This window comes from Nicotiana sylvestris, chromosome 6 (assembly GCF_000393655.2).
Source record: "Nicotiana sylvestris chromosome 6, ASM39365v2, whole genome shotgun sequence".
NCBI lineage: Eukaryota > Viridiplantae > Streptophyta > Magnoliopsida > Solanales > Solanaceae > Nicotiana > Nicotiana sylvestris.
In genome coordinates, this window is record NC_091062.1 from 143,100,417 (window position 1) to 143,121,594 (window position 21,178).

The 21,178-nt window shown below is 41.0% G+C and overlaps 1 protein-coding gene across 1 annotated transcript; it reads right to left on the reverse strand.

Moving 5' to 3' along the window:
* Window positions 1-16,345: 16,345 nt before the first annotated feature.
* LOC104246510 (transcriptional regulator SUPERMAN-like) lies at window positions 16,346-16,924 on the reverse strand. Its single transcript, XM_009802322.1, has one exon. The coding sequence runs from the start codon at window positions 16,922-16,924 to the stop codon at window positions 16,346-16,348; it is 579 nt and encodes a 192-aa protein (XP_009800624.1).
* Between the last annotated feature and the right edge of the window lie 4,254 nt (window positions 16,925-21,178).

A 21,178-nucleotide genomic window follows, 5' to 3' on the forward strand; every position in this document is an offset into this window, starting at 1 on the left:
TATCTACTCTTGGAGTTGAACATCAAAGTACATATGTTTATATCCCCAGCAAAATGGAGTAGCAGAAAGAAAACACAGAATTATCCTTGAAATAGCCAGAGCATTGAGGTTCCAAGCAAGCATCCCTCTTAGATTTTGGGGTGAATGTGTCAACATTGCTGTCTATCTTCTAAACAGGCTGTCATCAAGAGTCATCAACTTCAAATTCCCATTTGAGATGCTTTATTTGCATGCTCCCTCTCTAAGTCACCTAAAAGTATTTGGATGCATATGCTATGCAGTTGTCCCTAAATGCATGGATAAGTTTGCTTTTAGAGCTATCACAGCAGTACTTGTGGGCTATTCTTCCACACAAAAGGAATACAAACTCTATGACCTTCAGAACAACTCTTTTAGTAAGGAGAAATATGGTATTCAAAGAGGATGTCTTTTCCCTTCAAACATCTGAAGTCTGCAGGTACACCTATTTCTAGTTCTGGACTTGGTATCATCAGCTGAATATACTAGAGAGGTGTCTCAAGCTCTCACAAATCAGTCCAATACTATAAATGATCCAACTGAAGGGGAGGTTTCATCATCTCCTCAGATGCCTGAATAAGCTCCTGGAGAAATTATCTCACAATCAGCTACAGATATCAGTCCTTTAACTGAACCATCCACCTCTATAGAGCTTAGAAGATCTAGCAGACCAAGCAAATCACTGGTGTGGCTGCAGGATTATGTCACTAAACAAGTGGGAAATTCATGTGCATATCCTATTTCCTCCTATGTTACCTACTCACCCCTGAAGCCGCCTTATCAACACATGTTGGCTCTTCACTCAGCTGTAATTGAACCTAAGACCTTCAAAGAGGCTATTTCTGACCCTAAATGGGTGCAGGCAATGAAGCAGGAAGTTGTAGCACTTGAAGACAATAACACTTGGACTATTGTGGATTTTCAAAATTAAATAGCTTCAGGAGAGGTTAAAAGATATAAAGCTAGACTAGTGGCCAAAGGGTACATCTAGAAAGAGGGTCTAGATTAAACTGAGACCTTTTCTCTTGTGGCTAAGATATTAACTGTTAGGTCCATCATTGCTTTGGCTACCTCTAAACACTGGTTGATCTACCAATGGATGTTCACAATGCATTTCTCAATGATGATCTACTTGAGGAGGTGTACATGCATATTCCTAAAGGTTTTTTGTCACGACCTCGGTTCGCCCTCCGTGAACCATCGTGTTGGCACCTAGTATTCTACGACTAGATAAGCCTAAATTGCGGAAGATAACCAAAATGCGGAATAAAAATAAATTAAAACAGAATGAAGAGTGATAAAATTGTGTTTAAAAGTGCCGCTCGACATACACAATATTTATCTCTCAAACCAATACATACTCCCAAGACCCGAAAACCCATGAATCACAAGCTAAGGATCACTACACCGTACTCTAACTCCAGAATATCTAACAAGGAAAAGAAATACAGAAGGACAAATGTTTAAAAGCTAGAATAGAAAGGGACTCCTCGGCCTGTGGACGCGACAGATATACCTCGAAGTCGCTGGAGCAGTCGCCTCGCCTTAAGGGTGATAGGACTGTGCTGCAGTACCTGGATCTGCACATGAAAAACATGCGCAGAAGGAGCATGAGTACACCACAACGGTACTCAGTAAATGCCAAGCCTAACCTTGGTCGGATAGTGACGAGGAAGGTTAGGGCCCTACTGAGATAAAATAAAGAATATAAGACATGACAATATAAGATAAGAAGTACATTTAAAAACTAACGATAAAAATTTAATACAGGAAAACAAGGAGTTCAATAACTGAAACAGAGGCAAAAACAATCACAAGGAAATAACCGGGGATCTCGCAGTATCCCGAGGATCTATTAGTACCCTCAATAAACTCCAGGGATCTCTTGGTATCCCGAGGATCTCTCGGTATCCTCAATATGTGCTAGGGATCTCTTGGTATCCCAAGGATCTCTTGGTATCCTCAATATACGTGCCAGGGATCTCTCGGTATCCCGCACCTCAGTCCAAATCATAAATACGTACAGGGGATCTCCCGGGATGCCGTCCCGTGGTCCCAAAGTAAAACATGCAACAACAACGCAAGAATACTCCGTTAAGCTCAATTTCATATCAAGTAAATAGGTAATTCTAATCTATCATGCTTCATATAGTTCAATTAAGGCAGTTTAAGAAAATAAACAGTTAAGTCAATTAGACATGCTTTTCTAAGCTAACAACATGTTTAAATTGCAAGCAAAATGAAACAGGAAAAGGAACACAATTGAAATTACTTAAAGAAAACCGGATTTTTCAATAATTAGCTCAAGTACGCACTCGTCACCTCACTTACAAGGCATTTCAAATATCAAATATACCGAATCCTAAGGGGAAAGTCCCCCCACAAGGTTAGACAAGCCACTTACCTCGAACCGGCTCAAAATCAACCCAAAACCATGTTCTTGCCACGAGTACTCGACTCCAAATGGCCCAAATCTATTCAATTCAATTGTATAATGTAAATAACGCTTCAAGTAACTAATTCTACAAAGAAATTCTAAGCTAATACGCGAAATTAGGTAAAATGACCAAAACGCCCCTCGGGCCCACGTCTTAGAATCGGGAAAAATTTATATTTCCAAAATCCTCATACTCTTACGAGTCTAACCATACCAATATTATCCAAATCCAATGTCAAATCCATCAAAACTCAAATTTTTTGTCTAAGAACTTTTCCCCAAATTTTCATACAAATTCCAAAATTTAATGAAAAATTCATGTTTAGATTAATGGGTTACAAGCAAAAATGAGTTAAAAATCGTTACTCAATCGATATCTCTAAAAATCCCTTAAAATCTCGCTCAAATCCGAGCTCCCAAGATTATGTTTTGATAAAAATGGCTAAACCCTCGATTTTGAACTTTATGTTCTGCCCAGTTAATTCCTTAATCGCGATCGCGGAAGACCAGTCACAATCGCGAAGAACAAAAACCATGCGCCTCAAATTTACTCTATGCGAATGAAAAACCCCGTCCGCGAATGCGATGCTCTCGCTCCCTCAACCTACGCAATCGCGGTTGACTCCACGCGACCGCGTAGAGAAACACTTAACAACCCACTGCCGCCTTATTTCTTCTATGCGAACGCGGCCTAGCCCACGCATTCGCGATTCATCATTGCTCGTAGCTACGCATTCGCATTACCTTTCACGCGAACGCGTAGTGGCAAAAGTTCCCTCTGTCTCGCCTAAGCCTTCGCGATTCTCCCCAAGAGATCGCGATGAAGAAAGGTCTGCAACATATACCAACAAAAATCTGATGCTTTTCCAAGTCTAAAAATAGTCCGTTGAGCATCCAAAACACACCCGAGGCCCCCGGGACCTCAACCAACCCTGCCAACCAATCCTAAAACATTATTCAAACTTGTGCCAACCTTCGGAACCCTCAAAACAACATCAAAACACCTATTTTTCATTGGATTCAAGCCTAAGAATTCCAAAACTCTAAAGTATGCTTTCGATCAAAAAGTCTATCAAACCTCGTCCGAATGACCTGGAATTTTGCACACACGTCACATTGAACACTACGGAGTTACTCCAACTTCCGAAATTTCATTCCGATCCTCGGATCAAAATCTCACTATCGAACCGGAAACATAAAAAATTTAACTTTCGGCATTTCAAACCTAAATTAGCCACGGACCTCCAAAACACAATCTGAATGCGCCCCCAATCCCGAAATCACCCAACGGAGCTAACGGAACCATCCGATTTTCATTCCGAGTCCATCTTCACACTATTCTGACTACAGTCAACTTTCTAACACTTAAGCTCTCATTTAGGGAATAAGTGTCCCAAAACTCTCCGAAACTCACAACCGAACATCCCGACAAATCAAAATAGCAGAAATAAACTTGGGGAAAACAATTAATGGGGGATCGGGGCAAAAAATTCATAAGACGACCGTCTGGGTCGTCACATCCTCCTACACTTAAACATTCGTTCGTCCTCGAACAAGCATAAAGACATACCTGAAGTAGTGAAAAGATGAGGGTAATGGATGCGCATATCCTGCACGGTCTCCCAGGTCGCCTAATCGACCGGCTTGCCCCGCCACTGAACCTTTACTTATGCAATGTTCTTTGACCTCAGATTTCTAACCTGCCTATCCAATATTGCCACTGTCTCCTTAATATAGGATGGATCCTTGTCCAACTGGACTGAACTGAAATCCAACACGTGCGACGGATCGCCGTGATACCTCTGGAGCATCGAAACATGAAATATTAGATGAACTCCGGCCAAGCTGGGAGGTAAGGCAAGCTTATAAGCAACCTCCCCAACACGCCTCAATATCTCAAAAGGGCTAATAAACCTCGGACTCAACTTTTCCTTCTTCCCAAATCTCATAATGCCCTTCATAGGCGAAACCCGAAGCAGAACCCGCTCTCCAACCATATAGGAGACATCACCAACCTTTCGGTCCACATAACTTTTCTGTCTGGACTGGGCTGTACGGAGTCTATCCTGAATCACCTTAACCTTCTCTAAAGCATCCTAAACCAAGTCTATGCCCAATAGTCTAGCCTCACCCGACTCAAACCAACCCACCGAGGATCTACACCGCCTACCATATAAAGCCTCATACAGTGCCATCTAAATGCTGGACTGATAGCTGTTGTTGTAAGCAAACTCCGCCAATGGCAAGAACTAATCCCAAGACCCTCCAAACTCGATCACACACGCACGGAGCATATCCTCAAGAATCTGAATAGTGCACTTGGATTGTCCATCCATCTGAGGGTGAAATGATGTACTCAACTCCACCCGAGTACCCAACTCATGTTGAACGGCCCTCCAGAACCGTGATGTGAACTGAGTACCTCTATCTGAAATGATGGACATTGGAATACCATGCAGACGAACAATCTCTCGGATATAAATCTCTGCCAACCGCTCCGAAGAATAAGTAGTACACAAAGGAATGAAATGAGCGGACTTGGTCAGCCGATCCACAATTACCCAAATAACATCGAACTTTCTCAAAGTCTGTGGGGCCCAACTACAAAGTCCATGGTGATCCGCTCCCACTTCCACTCTGGAATCTCTATCTGCTGAAGCAACCCACCCGGTCTCTGGTGCTCATACTTCACCTGCTGACAGTTGAGGCACCGAGCTACAAATCCAATTATATCCTTCTTCATCTGCCTCCACCAGTAGTGCTGCCTCAAATCCTGATACATCTTCGCGTCACCTAGATGAATGGAATACTACGAGCTATGGGCCTCCTCTAGAATCAACTCTTGAAGCCCATCAATATTGGGTACACAAATCCGACCCTGCATCTTCAATACCCCATCATCACCAATAGTCACATCTCTAGCATCACTGTGCTGAACCTTGTCCTTGAGGACAAGCAAATGGGGGTCATCATACTACCGCTCCCTGATACGATCAAATAAGAAAGACCGAGAAACCACGCAACCTAGAACCCGACTAGGCTCCGAAAGATCCAATATCACAAACTGACTAACTAAGGCCTAAACATCCATCTCCATAGGCCTCTCCGATACTGGTAAAGAAGCCAAACTCCCCAAACTCTCTGCCCGACGACTCAAAGCATCGGCCACCACATTGGCCTTGCCCAGGTGATACAAAATAGTGATGTCATAGTCCTTCAGCAACTCCAACCACCTCCTCTGGCGCAAATTTAGATCCTTTTGCTTGAACAAGTGTTGCAAGCTCCGATGGTTAGTATAAATCTCACAGGGAACCCCATATAAATAATGGCACTAAATCTTCAGGGCGTGAACAATGGCAGCTAACTCAAGGTCATGAACAAGGTAGTTCTTCTCATGTATCTTTAACTGTCTGGATGCGTAGGCAATCACCCTACCGTCCTACATCAACACTACTCCGAGGCCAACCCGCAAGGCATCACAATAGACCGTATAAGACCCCGAGCCTACAGGCAATATCAAAACTAGGGCTGTAGTCAAAGCTGTCTTGAGCTTCTGAAAGCTTGCATCACACTCCTCCGTCCACTGGAACGGAGCACCCTTCTGGGTCAACCTGGTAATAGAGGCTGCAATCGATGAAAACCCCTCCACAAAATGACGGTAGTAACCCTCCAAGCCAAGAAAACTAAGGATCTTGGTAGCTGAGGATGGTTTGGGCCAACTCTGCATGGCCTCTATCTTCTTCAGATCCACCTGAATACCCTCACTCGATACTACATGGCCTAAGAATGCCACTGAATCCAACCAAAACTCATTTCGAGAACTTAGAATATACCTTCTTCTCTCTCAGAGTCTGAAGCACAATCCTCAGGTGCTGCTCATGATCTTCTCGATTCCGGGAGTATACCAGAATATCATCGATAAAGATAATGACGAACGAGTCAAGATACGACCGGAACACACTGTGCATCAAATGCATAAAGGCTGCTGGGGCATTGGTCAACCCAAATGACATAACAAGGAATTCGTAATGACCATACCGAGTCCTGAAAGCAGTCTTCGGGATATCTGGCTCCCGAATCTTCAACTGATGGTAACCTGAGCGCAAATCAATCTTAGAAAACACCTGTGCGCCCTGAAGATGGTCAAACAGATCATCAATACGAGGCAAAGGATAACGGTTCTTCACTATAGCCTTGTTTAACTGGCGATAATTAATACATATACGTATAGAACCATCTTTTTTCTTCACAAACAAGATAGGAGCACCCCAAGGTGATACACTGGGCCGAATAAAACCCTTATCAAGCAATTCATGTAATTGATCCTTCAACTCCTTCAACTCAGGAGGAGCCATACGATACGGAGGAATAGACTGAGGCGGTATGCCTGGAAGATCAGCTGGAAACACATCGGGAAAATCCCGTACTACTAGAATTGAATCAACTGAATGGGTATCAATACTGACATCTCTCACATAAGCTAAATACACGTCATACCCCTTCTCAACCATACGCTGAGCTTTAAGAAAAGAAATAACTCTACTGGGAGTGTGATCTAATGTACCCTTCCACTCAACACGCGGTATACCTAGCATAGTTAGCGTCATGGTTTTAGTATGACAATCAAGAATAGCGTAATGGGGCGACAACCAGTCCATGCCCAAGATAATGTCAAAATCTACCATACTGAGCAACAATAAATCGGCTCTGGTCTTAAAACCACTAAGAGCAACCAAACACGACCGATAGATGCGGTCAACAACAAAAGAATCTCCCACAAGAGTAGAAATATAAACAAGAAAACTCAAAGAATCCCAAGATACACCCAAATGCGGAGCAAAATAAGAAGACACATAAGAATAAGTGGAGCCTGGATCGAATAGAACCGATGCATCTCTGTGACAAATTAGTATAATACCAGTGATGACAGAATCAAAGGAAATAGCCTCGGTACGGGCAGGAAGGTCATAGTATATGGATTGGTCTCCCCCTCTAGGGAGACCTCTAACTCCCCGACCTCTACCTCTGGCTGGCTGAGTAGGTGGCATAGCAACTAGAGCTGTAACCATAGCCTGGGAACTCTGCGGGGCACGCTGTGGTTGAGAAGTCTGTGGAGGTACACTCCTCCCAAGTCTAGGGCAATCCCTCACCACATGGCGTGTGTCATCATACTCAAAACAAGCTTTGGGAGGACGTGGTGGTTGTGACTAGCTCGGGCCAGGTCTGCTGGACTAACCTTTGAAAGCACCCCACACAGGAGGCACGTCAGATACCAGAGGTGCATAATAAGGCTCCTAAAGTCTAGAATACCACTAGCTGCTGGAAGAGCTGAATGAATAGGGCAATTCATATAACCCCTACCATGACGACCTGCTACTAGGGTACGGGCACCAGAGAAATGGCCCGACTCTCGAGACCTCTTGGCCTCCTTTTTCTCTCTCTCCCTAGTATGCATACCCTCAATCCTCCTAGTAATGCTCACCGCCTGCTGATAAGAAATATCCATCTCCAACTTATGAGCCATGCTAGACCTGATGCTGGGAATAAAGCCCTCAATAAACCGGCGAACCCTCTCGCGAATAGTAAAAACCAAGGCTGGTGCATGCCTAGCCAAACCAGTGTAACAGACATTATACTCTAAGACAATCATAGCACCCTGGCACAAATGCTCAAACTCTATGCGCCATGCGTCCTTGAGGCTCTAAGGAACATACTCTCTCAGGAACAGATCTGAAAACTAAGTCCAAGACAGTGAAGCAGCCTCGTCCGGACTGTCTAACTCATAGGTGCGCCACTACTCATAGGCGGCTCCTTGAAGCTGGAAGGTAGTGAAGGAAACGCCGCTCGATCTTGATATACCCATGGTACGGAGAATGCAGTAACTCTCATCTAAAAATCCCAGAGCATCCTCCGATGGTAGACCGCTAAATATAGGAGGCTTGTACCTCTTGAACCTCTCAAGCCTCAGCTGCTCCTCCTTGGAAGCCGCTGCCCTGCCCTCGGGCTGAACTGGCACTGCAGGCGGTATAGGAATAATCTCAAGGACCTGGTTAACATGCACTCACTTCTCAGGAATGCGGGTGGAAAGAGTTTATGCTCCTCCCCCGGCCTGAGATGTAGCTGCAGCAAGGGGAAGCAACCCTGCCTGAGCCAGAGTGGTGTACATGCTCATGAACTGCGCTAGAGTCTCCTAAAGAGCTAGAGTAGTAGTAGTAGTAGGCGTGTCAGGTGCCTGGACTCCGGCTGGAACTGCTGGTGGTACCTCGACGGCAGCTCGCGCAGGTGCTCTAGCTACACCACGTGCACGTCCTCGGCCTCTACCCCAGCCTCTGATGGCTGCAGTAGGGGGCGCGGGTGCCTAATCATCTTGGGTAGCGTGTGTCCTCATCATCTGTGAGAGAATAGAAGACAAAAGTTTAGAATTGTGATGTCCAAAATATCGCACGACAAGGAAATCAAATGAAGTAGAAATTTTCCAAACAGTTACATAGCCTCTCGTAGATAAGTACAGACGTCTCCGTACCGATCAACGAGACTCTAATAAGCTGGCTTGTTATCCATGACTCCTATGAACCTAGAGCTCTGATAACAACTTGTCACGACCCCGGTTCGCCCTCTGTGAACCATCATGACGGCACCTAGTATTCTACGACTAGGTAAGCCTAAATTGCGAAAGATAACCAAAATGCGGAATAAAAAAAAATTAAAATAGAATGAAGAGTGATAAAGCAGTGCTTAAAAGTGCCGCTCGACATACACAATATTTAACTCTCAAACTAATACATACTCCCAAGACTCAGAAACCCATGAATCACAAGCTAAGGATCACTACACCGTACACTAACTCTAAATATCTAACAAGGAAAAGAAATACAGAAGGGCAAATGTTTAAAAGCTAGAATAGAAATGGACTCTTCGGTCTGGGGACGCGACAGATATACCTCTAAGTCACTGGAGCAGTCACCTCGCCTCAAGGGTGATAGGACTGAGTCGCAGTACCTGGATCTGCACATGAAACATATGCGCAGAAGGGCCATGAGTACACCACAACGGTACTTAGTAAGTGCCAAGCCTAACCTCGGTCGGGTAGTGACGAGGAAGGTCAGAGCCCTACTGAGATAAAATAAAGAATATAAGGCATGACAGTATAAGATAAGCAGTACAGTTGAAAACTAACGATAAGAGTTTAATACAGGAAAACAGGGAGTTCAATAACTGAAACAGAGGCAAAAACAATCACAAGAAAATAACTGGGGATCTCGTAGTATCCCGAGGATCTCTTAGTACCCTCAATAAATTCCAGGGATCTCTTGGTATCCCGAGGATCTCTCGTTATCCTCAATATGTGCTAGGGATCTCTTGGTATCCCGAGGATCTCTTGGTATCCTCAATATACGTGCTAGGGATCTCTCGATATCCCGCACCTTAGTTCAAATCATAAATACGTACAGGGGATCTCCTGGGATGTCGTCCCGTAGTCTCAAAGTAAAACACACAACAATACAAGAATACTCAGTTAAGCTCAATTTCGTATCAAGTAAACAGGTAATTCTAATCTATCATACTTCACATAATTCAATTAAGGCAGTTTAAGCAAATAAACAGTTAAGTCAATTAGACATGCTTTTTCTAAGCTAACAACATGTTTAAATTGCAAGTAAAATGAAACAGGAAAAGGAACACAATTGAAATTACTTAAAGAAAACTCGATTTTTCAACAATTAGCTCAAGTACGTACTTGTCACCTCACGTACAAGGCATTTCAAATATCAAATATACTGAATCCTAAGGGGAAGGTCCCCCACACAAGGTTAGATAAGCCACTTACCTCGAACCGGCTCAAAATCAACCCGAAACCACGCTCTTGCCATGAGTACTCTACTCCAAATGGCCCAAATCTATTCAATTCAATTGCATAATGTAAATAACGCTTCAAGTAACTGATTCTACAAAAAAATTCTAAGCTAATACGCAAAATTAGGTAAAATGACAAAAACTCCCCTCGGGGCCACATCTCGGAATCGGGTAAAATTTATATTTCCATAATCCTCATACTCTCACGAGTCTAACCATACCAAAATTATCCAAATCCGATGTCAAATCCCCAATCAAAACTCAAATTTTTGGTCTAAGAATTGTTCCCCAAATTTTCATACAAATTCTAAAATTTAATGAAGAATTCATGTTTAGATTAATGGGTTACAAGAAAAAAGGAGTTAAGAATCATTACCCAATCGATATCTCCAAAAATCCCTCAAAATCTCGCTCAAATCCGAGCTCCCAAGCTTAAGTTTTGATAAAAATGGTTAAACCATCGATTTTGAACTTTATGTTCTGCCTAGTTAATTCCTTAATCGCGATCGCAGAAGACCAGTCGCGATCGTGAAGAACAAAAACCACGCACCTCAGATTTACTCTATGCGAACGCAGAACCCCGTCCGCGAACGTGATGCTCTAGCTCCCTCAACCTATGCGATCGCGGTTTACTCCACACGACCGATTAGAGAAACACTTAACAACCCACTGCCGCCTTATTTCTTCTATGTGAATGCGGCCTAGCCCATGCGTTCGCGAGTCATCATTGCTCATAGCTACGCGTTCGTATTCCCTTTCACGTGAACGTGAAGGGAAAAAATTCCCTCTGCCTTGCCTAAGCCTTTTGCGATCGCGATCCTCCCCATGTGATCGCAATGAAGAAGGTCTGCAACACAGACCATCAAAAATCCGATGCTTTTCCAAGTCCAAAAATGGTCCATTGAGCATCGGAAACACACCCGAGGCCCCCGGGACCTCAACCAACCCTACAAACCAATCTTAAAACATCATTCAAACTTGTTCCAACCTTTGGAACGCTCAAAACAACATCAAAAAATACCTATTTTTCATCGGATTCAAGCCTTAGAATTCCAAAAACTCTAAAAATACGCCTTTAATCAAAAATTCTATCAAACCTCGTACGAATGACCTAAAATTTTGCACACACGTCACATTCAACACTACGAAGCTACTCCAACTTCCGGAATTCCATTCTGACCATCAGATCAAAATCTCACTATCGAACCGGAAACTTCAAAAATTTAACTTTCGGCATTTCAAGCCTAAATTAGCCACGGACCTCCAAAACACAATCTGAACACGCTCCTAAGCCTGAAATCACCCAACGGAGCTAACAGAACCATCGAATTTCTATTCCGAGGCCGTCTTCACACTGTTCCGACTACGGTCAACTTTCCAACACTTAAGCTCTCATTTAGGGACTAAGTATCCCAAAACTCTCTGAAAGTCACAATATAACATTCCGACAAATCAAAATAGCGGAAATAAACTTGGAAAAAATAGTTAATGGGGGATCGGGGCAAAAATTCTTAAGACGACTGGTCGGGTCGTCATATTTTTGCAGACAGGGGAAGACAAAGAAAGTCTGCAAATTGCACAAATTATTGTATGGCCTTAAAAAGGCCCAAGGCAATGGAACATGAAACTAACTGAAGCCCTGGTGAAGATGAGATTCAAGCAGAGTCACTTTGACTATTCTTTGTTCAGTAAATGAACAAATGATGACATTGTGATTGTTCTAGTGTATGTAGATGATTTACTCATCATTGGCACCAATACTAATCAACTAAATGAGACAAGAAGTGATCTGCAAACTAGCTTCAAAATGAAAGATCTTGGTGAGTTGAAGTTCTTTCTGGGGATTAAATTTTCCAGGTCTAAGAAAGGCATAGTGATGAATCGGAGGAAGTATTCCATGGAATTAATCTCTGAATCTGGCCTACGTGGAGCAAAACCTGTTGGAACTCCACTTGAAATGAATCAGAAACTGACTTTAATAGAGTATAACAACTGGATAAAAATCAACCCTGAGGATGAGATGTTAAGAGACCCTAGTAGCTTTTAAAGGTTAGTTGGAAGACTATTATATCTCACCATGATCAGACCTGACCTATCCTTTCTTGTGCAAGTTCTCAGTCAATTCATGCACTGTCCAAAGGTGTCACACATGGAAGCTGCCCTCAAAGTGGTGAGGTACATCAAAGCTGTGGCTTAGCCTACTTACACATGTTGATAACATAAATAAACTTACTGCCTATTGTGACTCAGACTGGGGAGCTTGCATATAGATAAGAAGATTAGTCACTGGCTACTTAGTCAAATTTGGGAATGCTCTTGTATCATGGAAGTCTAAGAAACAGGACACTGCCTCCACAAGCTCTGCAGAAGCTGAATTCAGAAGTATGGCTACATGTGCAGCTGGAGTGACCTGGTTGATAAGGCTGTTTGAAGAACTTGGTGTGAAGCTAAAACTACCTGTTGATCTCTTGTGTGACAGCAAGGCAGCCATTCAGATTACTGCCAACCGAATTTTTCATGAGAGCACTAAGCACATAAACATAGATTGCTATTTTGTGAGGGAAAAAATCATGCAAGGAGTGATGAGAACTGAACATGTACCTACCAAAGAGCAATTAGCTGATTTGTTAACCAAAAGCTTGGGTATGGTGCGACTTGATTACCTACTAGAGAACCTTAGGCTGAAGAACCTGTTCAAGCCATCAGTTTGAGGGGGAGTGTAGAAGATTGGTGAGCTAGTGCAAGCTGTGGCCGTAGAATACTGTTACATTAAGTTGTATTATTTGTACAGTTAGTTAGTTAGTTAGGTTGTTAACACTGTAGGAAGTCGGTTAACTCTACTGTAGGTGTTAGTGTATAAATAGCTCATGTACAGATACATTTCATTTCAGAAGATGATAATGGAAGTTTTTCATTCCTCTCTTAATTTCTCTCTCTAAAACTCCTCTCGTCTTCTTCCCCAATTCATCCTCGCACAACATAGCATAACATTTGCATAGTTAAAAAATTTAGATTCTTTTTGGAATGAACTAAAAAGAAATAAGTTCACATACTCCTTCTCTTTCAGGTTATGTAACTTACTTTTCTTTTTAGTATGTTTCAAAAAGAATGCATCTTTCTATATTTAGTAACTCTTTAACTCTAACTTTCTACATGACATATCTAAGAACATAAGATTCAAGGGCATCTTGATACGTTATGCATATATTTAGTTTAAGACAACAAGATTTATAAATCTTAAATTTTGTGCCTAGTCACACTAAGATAGATAAATTGAAACGGAGGGAGTAAATATTTCTACATATTAAAGATGAGAAAGGTAGGTGGAGCAACTGGCAAGGGATAGATTGGAAAACAAAGTAATAATATTATTCTCGAACATATTCCGAGATTTTGCTGATTCAAGACTCTGTAGGCTTCACAAAATGAAAGGACAATCAATGTTGGATTTACAGTGTGATAAATGAGGTTAAAGGGTGAAGGGCATGTCTGTTATGTGTAAGTAATGCAAGTGCCCTTTTAACTAATTCAAGAAAGCTATGGGTTTCCTTTCAATTCTTTTGTCATGTTTTGAAGGAACTGACCAAAACAACTCCTCCTTCTATTTCAGGAAACGTCATCATGCTTTTGACACCCAAGCCTTGTGGAGAACAAGCAAACTATCACATTTTGAGAAAAAGCATCTAATTACCCACTCTATATCATTGACTAATTTCCCCCCTAGATCTCCTGTTTCCCTTCCACCAACTCTATTAATTTACATTCATGTATATGCTCTAGAACTTGAACTTAGCCTAACTAACCCTAAAAGCTATCTCATGAGGTGAGAATTGTCTAAGTCCATATAGGATAACCATCCACTCCTTAATTGTCGATGTGGGACTCAACAATATATACAAGAGAGAGACATGCATACACTATGCATATCGACCATTACAGTGCTATAGTTCAAGCGTTAAGTATTCTTCCTTTAGAATATGTTTGCAACGATAATATTCTAAGGAATTGACGAGGACTGGCACAAGCAGTAAAATATGTGGTTTAATTTTAGGCAAAACGAAGAACTTTAATAGGACTTGACATGCCGTGTGAATTTCTCTTGAAAGAAAGAACGTATATTTAGAAGCTGCTTTAGATTTAATATGGTATTGATAACAATATATGTGTGCGTGAAAAAATAAGTATAATTTGACAAAGGAATTCAATTATATTGCATGTGGGCAGCTTATCGTCGTACCTGAACAGATGGAATTGTTATTCCTCAATTTAAACTCTTACAACTTCAAGGAAATAGCAAAGTACAATACTATTATTATTGTTTGGTCCTCATGTGCGCTACATGAATTTTTGTAAAAGGCAAGAAACACATAAAAGGTATCAATTTGTTCATGCTTTATGAAAAATTGTAATACTTGCCAGCTGCTAGCACACTGTGTCAGCAAGGAATAAAACCCTAGAGGAAAAGCTTCTTGGTTTCTTGTTTTATGTATACTCTCTTTATATCTCGCAACCTCAGTCAAAAACTTAATTCAGCGCATATGACAAACATTGGCATCTTAATTTTCAAGTACAATAAAATTCTTGTCACCTATTTGTTTCTCAAGTTGCCAGTAAAAATTAGCACTCCCTGTTTCAATTTGTTTGAACCGTTTTGGATTACGAGAGTCAAATTGACTAATTTTTTATGTGAATTTGAAAATAGATTATTTAAGTTTTTTGAAATAATATTTACATATTTAAAAACTACATAAAAATACTATAAATCACAATAGTTAACAATTCAAAATATTTAAAAACTATTTGCAAAAAACACAGATCAAACGAGACCTTATTTGACTCCCTAAATAGAAAGATTCATTCTTTAAAATAAAGGGAGTACAAATTATTAAAAAGATACTCTAGCTAGGCAGGTTGAGTATATATAAAATTAACTATCAAGGAGTTAGTTTGATCTATGAAAACAGAATATCAATTTTCTTGGTTAAAGGTTCAGTAAATTCTTTCCCTCAAGATCAACTTTTTGCTGGAACGTCCCAAAACCATGCTCCCCTCTCCCCACAAAATACTCTAAAGGTACAAGCAGAAGAATACTTGTCACAATGGCTGATTATATTAATGGTGTCTATGATATCCAGTACTACTTGTAAAAGACATAAAAGAAAAAAGAAAAAAAAAATCCAGAAGATGAATGAAAAGAGAGACTCACAATATGGAGAAATCAGTTTTTTCTTTTAATCAACAGTAGTGACTCTTTGTTTCCAGCAAAGTGAACAACTTTTTTCTGGTGAGCTGATTCAAACAAAAATAATGGTACTTCATGTGGATTCACTTTCCTGATAAATGCACCATTTTCCCATGTGCAGCCCATGCACTTGTAAATGCTTGCAAGGTCGTCGATCATAAAAATGAAAATCATGTCTATTTTACTGTATTTAAAACATTGATATAAAGCTAGCAATTGATCACCCACTTGTTGAATCTACAACATCTAGCTAGCTAGTCCTTATTTGTGTTCTAAATTTAATATCAAAACAATTAATGCATAAACATTTATGGATTTATATAACGATAGAAGGGTGGATAAGCGAAAAAAATGCATCCGTCACAGATGAATTTGTTTCTCAGATGAGGGCAGGATTCTTATCTGTTTTTACATGCCATATTCTAAAATATCGCATTATTAAAGCAATTGGCTAATTCAGTTTTATAGTGAAAAATCATTTAATAACCAAATTTAATTGGCAGTGTAGTCCATCATGATTTTAACATAATTGATTAGCTGACGGCTATTGAGCAACTAAAAATAATGGGAAACAATTAAAAGTAATTCAGATTCTGGTTTCTTTTTAATTGACACGGTACTAAAACTAGACACAGCTAGCAATGAAAAAAACAAACTTTTAGCACAATAGACATATTAAAGTGAAGAAATTTAAAGTACCTTTGGCAGATTAACTATATTACTGCCCGTAGGCCATAGCTATATCAACTCAATTTACAAACCTCAATTAAGCAGTAGAAATTTGATCTAACTAATTAAGTGTATCCCAATCGAAGTTCCAGATCCAAATCTTGCTTTGATTCAGTGACCAAGCTGCCAATTTCCAAGTCCAATCTCAGAAATTCTTTTTCTTGTATGAAAGAGCCAAATTTCTCAACTCCAAAAAGTACTTTGGTAGTTTTCAAGTGATTGTTTGGAACAATACCTTTTCCCCATCTCCTCATTTCAGAACCACCAGCAGCATTATAAGAAGGAAAAGGTAATCTAGAAGCAAAAGGAGAGGGTGGTGGCGAGGATGAAAAACTAGGGTTAGGGTTTGGATCAAGATTAAGGTTTAAAAGAGAATGATGATGTGTAGGTGGTGGTGAGTGGTGTCTCAATAACCTAGCTCTATCTCTTCTATGAACATTCATGTGTCCACCAAGAGCTTGGGCACATCTGAATTCCCTTTTACAAAAGCTACATGTGTAACATTTTGGAGGCCAAGAGAAGTGATTTTCGTTTCCATAATAATCCCATGATGAGTCTTTAACATTGTTATTGTTGTTGTCGTCGTTGTTATTCGACTTCATGATGTGTCTTGCCATGAAGCTTTTGTGTTTATATCCTGCCATTTTCTTCAGTCAAACCTAGAAAGATCTACAGGCAAACTATAGGAAATTTAGTTCAAATAACTATGTCCAAGCATCTCTTTGCCTCTGATTTTTTTTCTTTTGGGTTGAGCTGGGAATGCTTTTTCTTTGGTGAGGGTTAACTGGGAGAATTACTAGTAAGGGACTAGTGATGATGATATAGAGCTTAGATTTGGGATACTGTGTGTGTGTGTTTGAGAGAGAAAATGGCAGTGAGGGAGTGTGGTGGGAAGGTGTTGAGTACCGCGGGGGGAGGGGGGTTGTACAGTGAGGTTGCAGCACAATAGAGGCCATAAAATACTAAGCCAGAAGTAGAAGATTTTATTGGAGAGTATTTAGGAGAAAAACTCTATCTTCCATAACTTCCTTCATATGAGGAAGCTAATAGGTTTTCCAAAGTCATTTTTCTCTCTTCTCTCTATAGTAGAAAGTTTGAACTTTATGCCACATTTCATGTATATTTAAAAAACGAGAGCAGCCTATTGCATAAAGTATCTCACATTCATGGAGCGTTTGAGGAAGGGTTTCACCTCAGAGGGTATAATGTAGACAGTGGCGGATACAACTTTGGACATATGGGTGCTGAAGCACCCATTGGCTTTGGCCAAATTATATAATATATTCATAAATAATACCTAAAAACTTACTTCACTAATTGATCATGAGCACCCACTATGACCATGCTTGGCCATCTAGAATTTAAATTAAAATCAGTGAAGCACCCACGACCTATAAATCCTGGATCCGCCACTGAATGTGGACAACCTACCATAATGTAAGCAGTAATGGCTACATCTACGGCTCGAACCCGGGATGTGTAACTCACACAAAGCCCTATAATTTAATTATGTTAATTTATAAAAAACTTCCCAAAGTTTATGTTTTTTTTCTTCTTTTGTGGCGGCAATGGGAATTGGGAAAACATATTTTCATGTTTTATTTATTGTGTAAGTTGAAGTATACAAAATTAAGCTACTATTATTGGATTAGCTGTTAAAAAAAAGAGAAAGAGATGCCAACATTAAGCGTAAATTAGCTTTGAAGAGCGTAATGATAGATATGTGTACATACATATAATTCGAAGATTTTAAGCGTTTTACGGATACAAGTAATTAAGTTATATGCGTAAATAAATAGTATAAATAAGAAGGCGGCTTACCTAAGGTTAGTAGGGAGCACTGACGAGGAGGAGAAGAGAGAGAACAGTCAAAGGTATAAGGTAGCTAGGAAGGAGGCGAAGATGGCAGTGACGGAGTCAAAGGTATAAGAGAACAGTAAATAAATATGTGTAAATAAGAAGGCGGCTTACCTAAGGTTAGTAGGGAGCACTGACGAGGAGGAGAAGAGAGAGAACAGTCAAAGGTATAAGGTAGCTAGGAAGGAGGCGAGGATGGCAGTGACGGAGGCTAAGACGGCAGCTTTTGCTCGTCTGTATGAGGAACTAAGGAACAAAGGTGGGGAGAAGAAGTTATTCCGACTCGCTAAGGCGAGAGAGAGGACAACTCGGGATCTGGACCAAGTGAGGTGCATAAAAGATGATGACGACAAAGTTTTGATGGGAGATGACCAGATTAAGAGGAGGTGGCAGACCTACTTTCATAAACTTCTAAGTGAAGAAGGGGATCAGGATATTATACTTGGGGAATCGAGGAATGCCGACAGTCACCATGAATTAAGTAATTGTAGGGACATTGAGATCGATGAAGTCATGGAGGCAATGCGTAAGATGAGAAGGGGCAGAGCTACCGGGCCAGACGAAATTCCGGTTGAACTGTGGAGGTGTGTGGGTAGAGCAGGCTTGGAATGGCTTACTGCATTGTTTAGTGTTATATTCAAGACTAATAGAATGCCTGAAGAGTGGAGGTGGAGTACAATGGTCCCGTTGTATAAGAACAAAGGTGATGTCCAGAGCTGTAACAACTATAGGGGCATCAAATTACTAAGTCATACCATGAAAGTTTGGGAGAGAGTGGTAGAAATGAGAGTGCGAAGGACGGTGTCTATTTCAGACAACCAGTTCGGGTTCATGCCGGGACGATCTACCACAGAAGCTATCCACCTTATTAGGAGGATGGTGGAACAGTACAGAGATAAGAAGAAGGATCTCCACATGGTGTTTATTGATCTGGAGAAAGCGTACGATAAGGTTCCTAGGAAGGTCTTATGGAGCTGCTTAGAGGATAAAGGGGTCCCGAGTAACTATATTAGGGTGATTAAAGACATGTATGATGGAGCTAAGACTCGGGTTAGGACAGTAGGAGGCGACTCTGAACACTTTCCAGTTATTACGGGGTTGCACCAAGGGTCTGCGCTCAGCCCATTCCTATTTGCCCTGGTGATGGATGCACTGACTCATCATATTCAAGGGGAGGTTCCATGGTGCATGCTATTTGCTGATGACATTATTCTAATTGACGAGACAAGAGGCGGCGTCAACGAGAGGCTAGAGATTTGGAGACATGCTCTTGAGTCTAAAGGTTTCAAGTTGAGTAGGACGAAGACGGAATACCTCGAGTGCAAATTTGGAGTTGAGCCGACGGAAGCGGGAGTTGAAGTGAGGCTTGACTCTCAAGTCATTCCCAAGAGAGGTAGTTTCAAGTACCTTGGATCGGTTATTCAGGGGATCGGGGAGATTGACGAGGATGTCACACACCATATAGGGGTGGGGTGGATGAAGTGGAGGTTAGCGTCGGGAGTCTTGTGTGACAAGAAAGTGCCACCGTTACTAAAAGGTAAGTTTTATAGAGCAGTGGTTAGGCCTGCCATGTTGTATGGAACTGAATGTTGGCCGGTAAAGAACTCACACATCCAGAAGATGAAAGTAGCAGAGATGAGGATGTTGAGGTGGATGTGCGGGCATACAAGGATGGATAAGATTAGGAATGAAGATATTCGAGAGAAGGTGGGTGTGGCCCCCATGGAGGACAAGATGCGGGAAGTAAGACTCAGATGGTTCGGGCACATTCAGAGGAGGAGCACTGATGCACCGGTGAGGAGGTGTGAGCGACTGGCTGTAGTGGGCATGCGGAGAGGTAGAGGAAGACCTAAGAAGTATTGGGGAGAGGTGATCAGACAGGACATGGCGCGACTTAGGATTACTGAGGACATGACCCTTGATAGGGAATTATGGAGGTCGAGCATTAAGGTTGTAGGTTAGGGGAGAGTGTGAATATTTCTACGGCACAATAGAGTGAGACTATCCAGTTAGGAGTTAGACTAGGAATGTCATTGGTCGTCTATTGACGCAGGGCTTTACCTTCTAGTTGTATTATACCAGCCATCTATTTCGTATTTCGTATTTCGTATTCTGTATTTCATATTTCATATCTCTTATATATTGTTGTTATATTTAATACGCATTTTTATGGTACTAATATATCATCTCCTATTGCTTTTTGAGCCGAGGGTCTCCTGGAAACAGCCTCTCTACCCTTCGGGGTAGGGGTAAGGTCTGCGTATATATTACCCTCCCCAGACCCCACTTGTGGGATTATATTGGGTCGTTGTTGTTGTTGTTGTGTAAATAAATAGTATAATTTGTTTTGAAAATTTTAAAAAACAGGCTTTGCAAACTCAAATTTTCAAATATTTTGAGATAAACGTTACTAAAGTTTGTAGTATGGCCATGGTCCAAGCATAGAGAACCCATTTGAAAAGAAACTACGATTACAAAAACAAATTTTAAAAAAATATGCAGATATAGAAAAAGGAGTCAATATTTGAAACGAGTTATCAATACTCCTTTGTGTGATTTATATTTGTTCTTAGCTACTTGGAACTGAGTGCGTGTAATGATGAGTAATAAGAGTAGTAGTTGGTCAAGTCGCCTTTAGATTTACAATTCCAAAGAAACTATAGCTAGACTAACTGATGGAGTGAATTCAGCAAATATTTTGTTTCCATTTTATTAGTATGGAGAAAGGAGCATTGTTTCAGAACTACACGAACAATACAAAAGATTGTACCATGTTTAGCTTTAGATTTAGTGAGGGACTGGTGGCCAATTAGAGGCCTCCATTTACAGAGCCGAAATTGCAGTGAATGTGTTTTCAATATTTGGTTTGGTGCTAATGAATAATTACTATGTTTATGAGTGACAAAAAAGATGGAGAAGAAAGACATCCTCAATATACACTACTTTCCAACCCTCTACCCTCTCCTAAGACCCTATTAAACCTAAAAAGAGAAGAGCATATGTATATGCTTGTGGTTCAATCTTTAAATGCACAGTAGATT

Excerpts from the sequence above, each read along its gene's own strand:
- LOC104246510 (XM_009802322.1), bottom strand. The coding sequence starts at position 16,924 with ATGGCAGGATATAAACACAAAAGCTTCATGGCAAGACACATCATGAAG.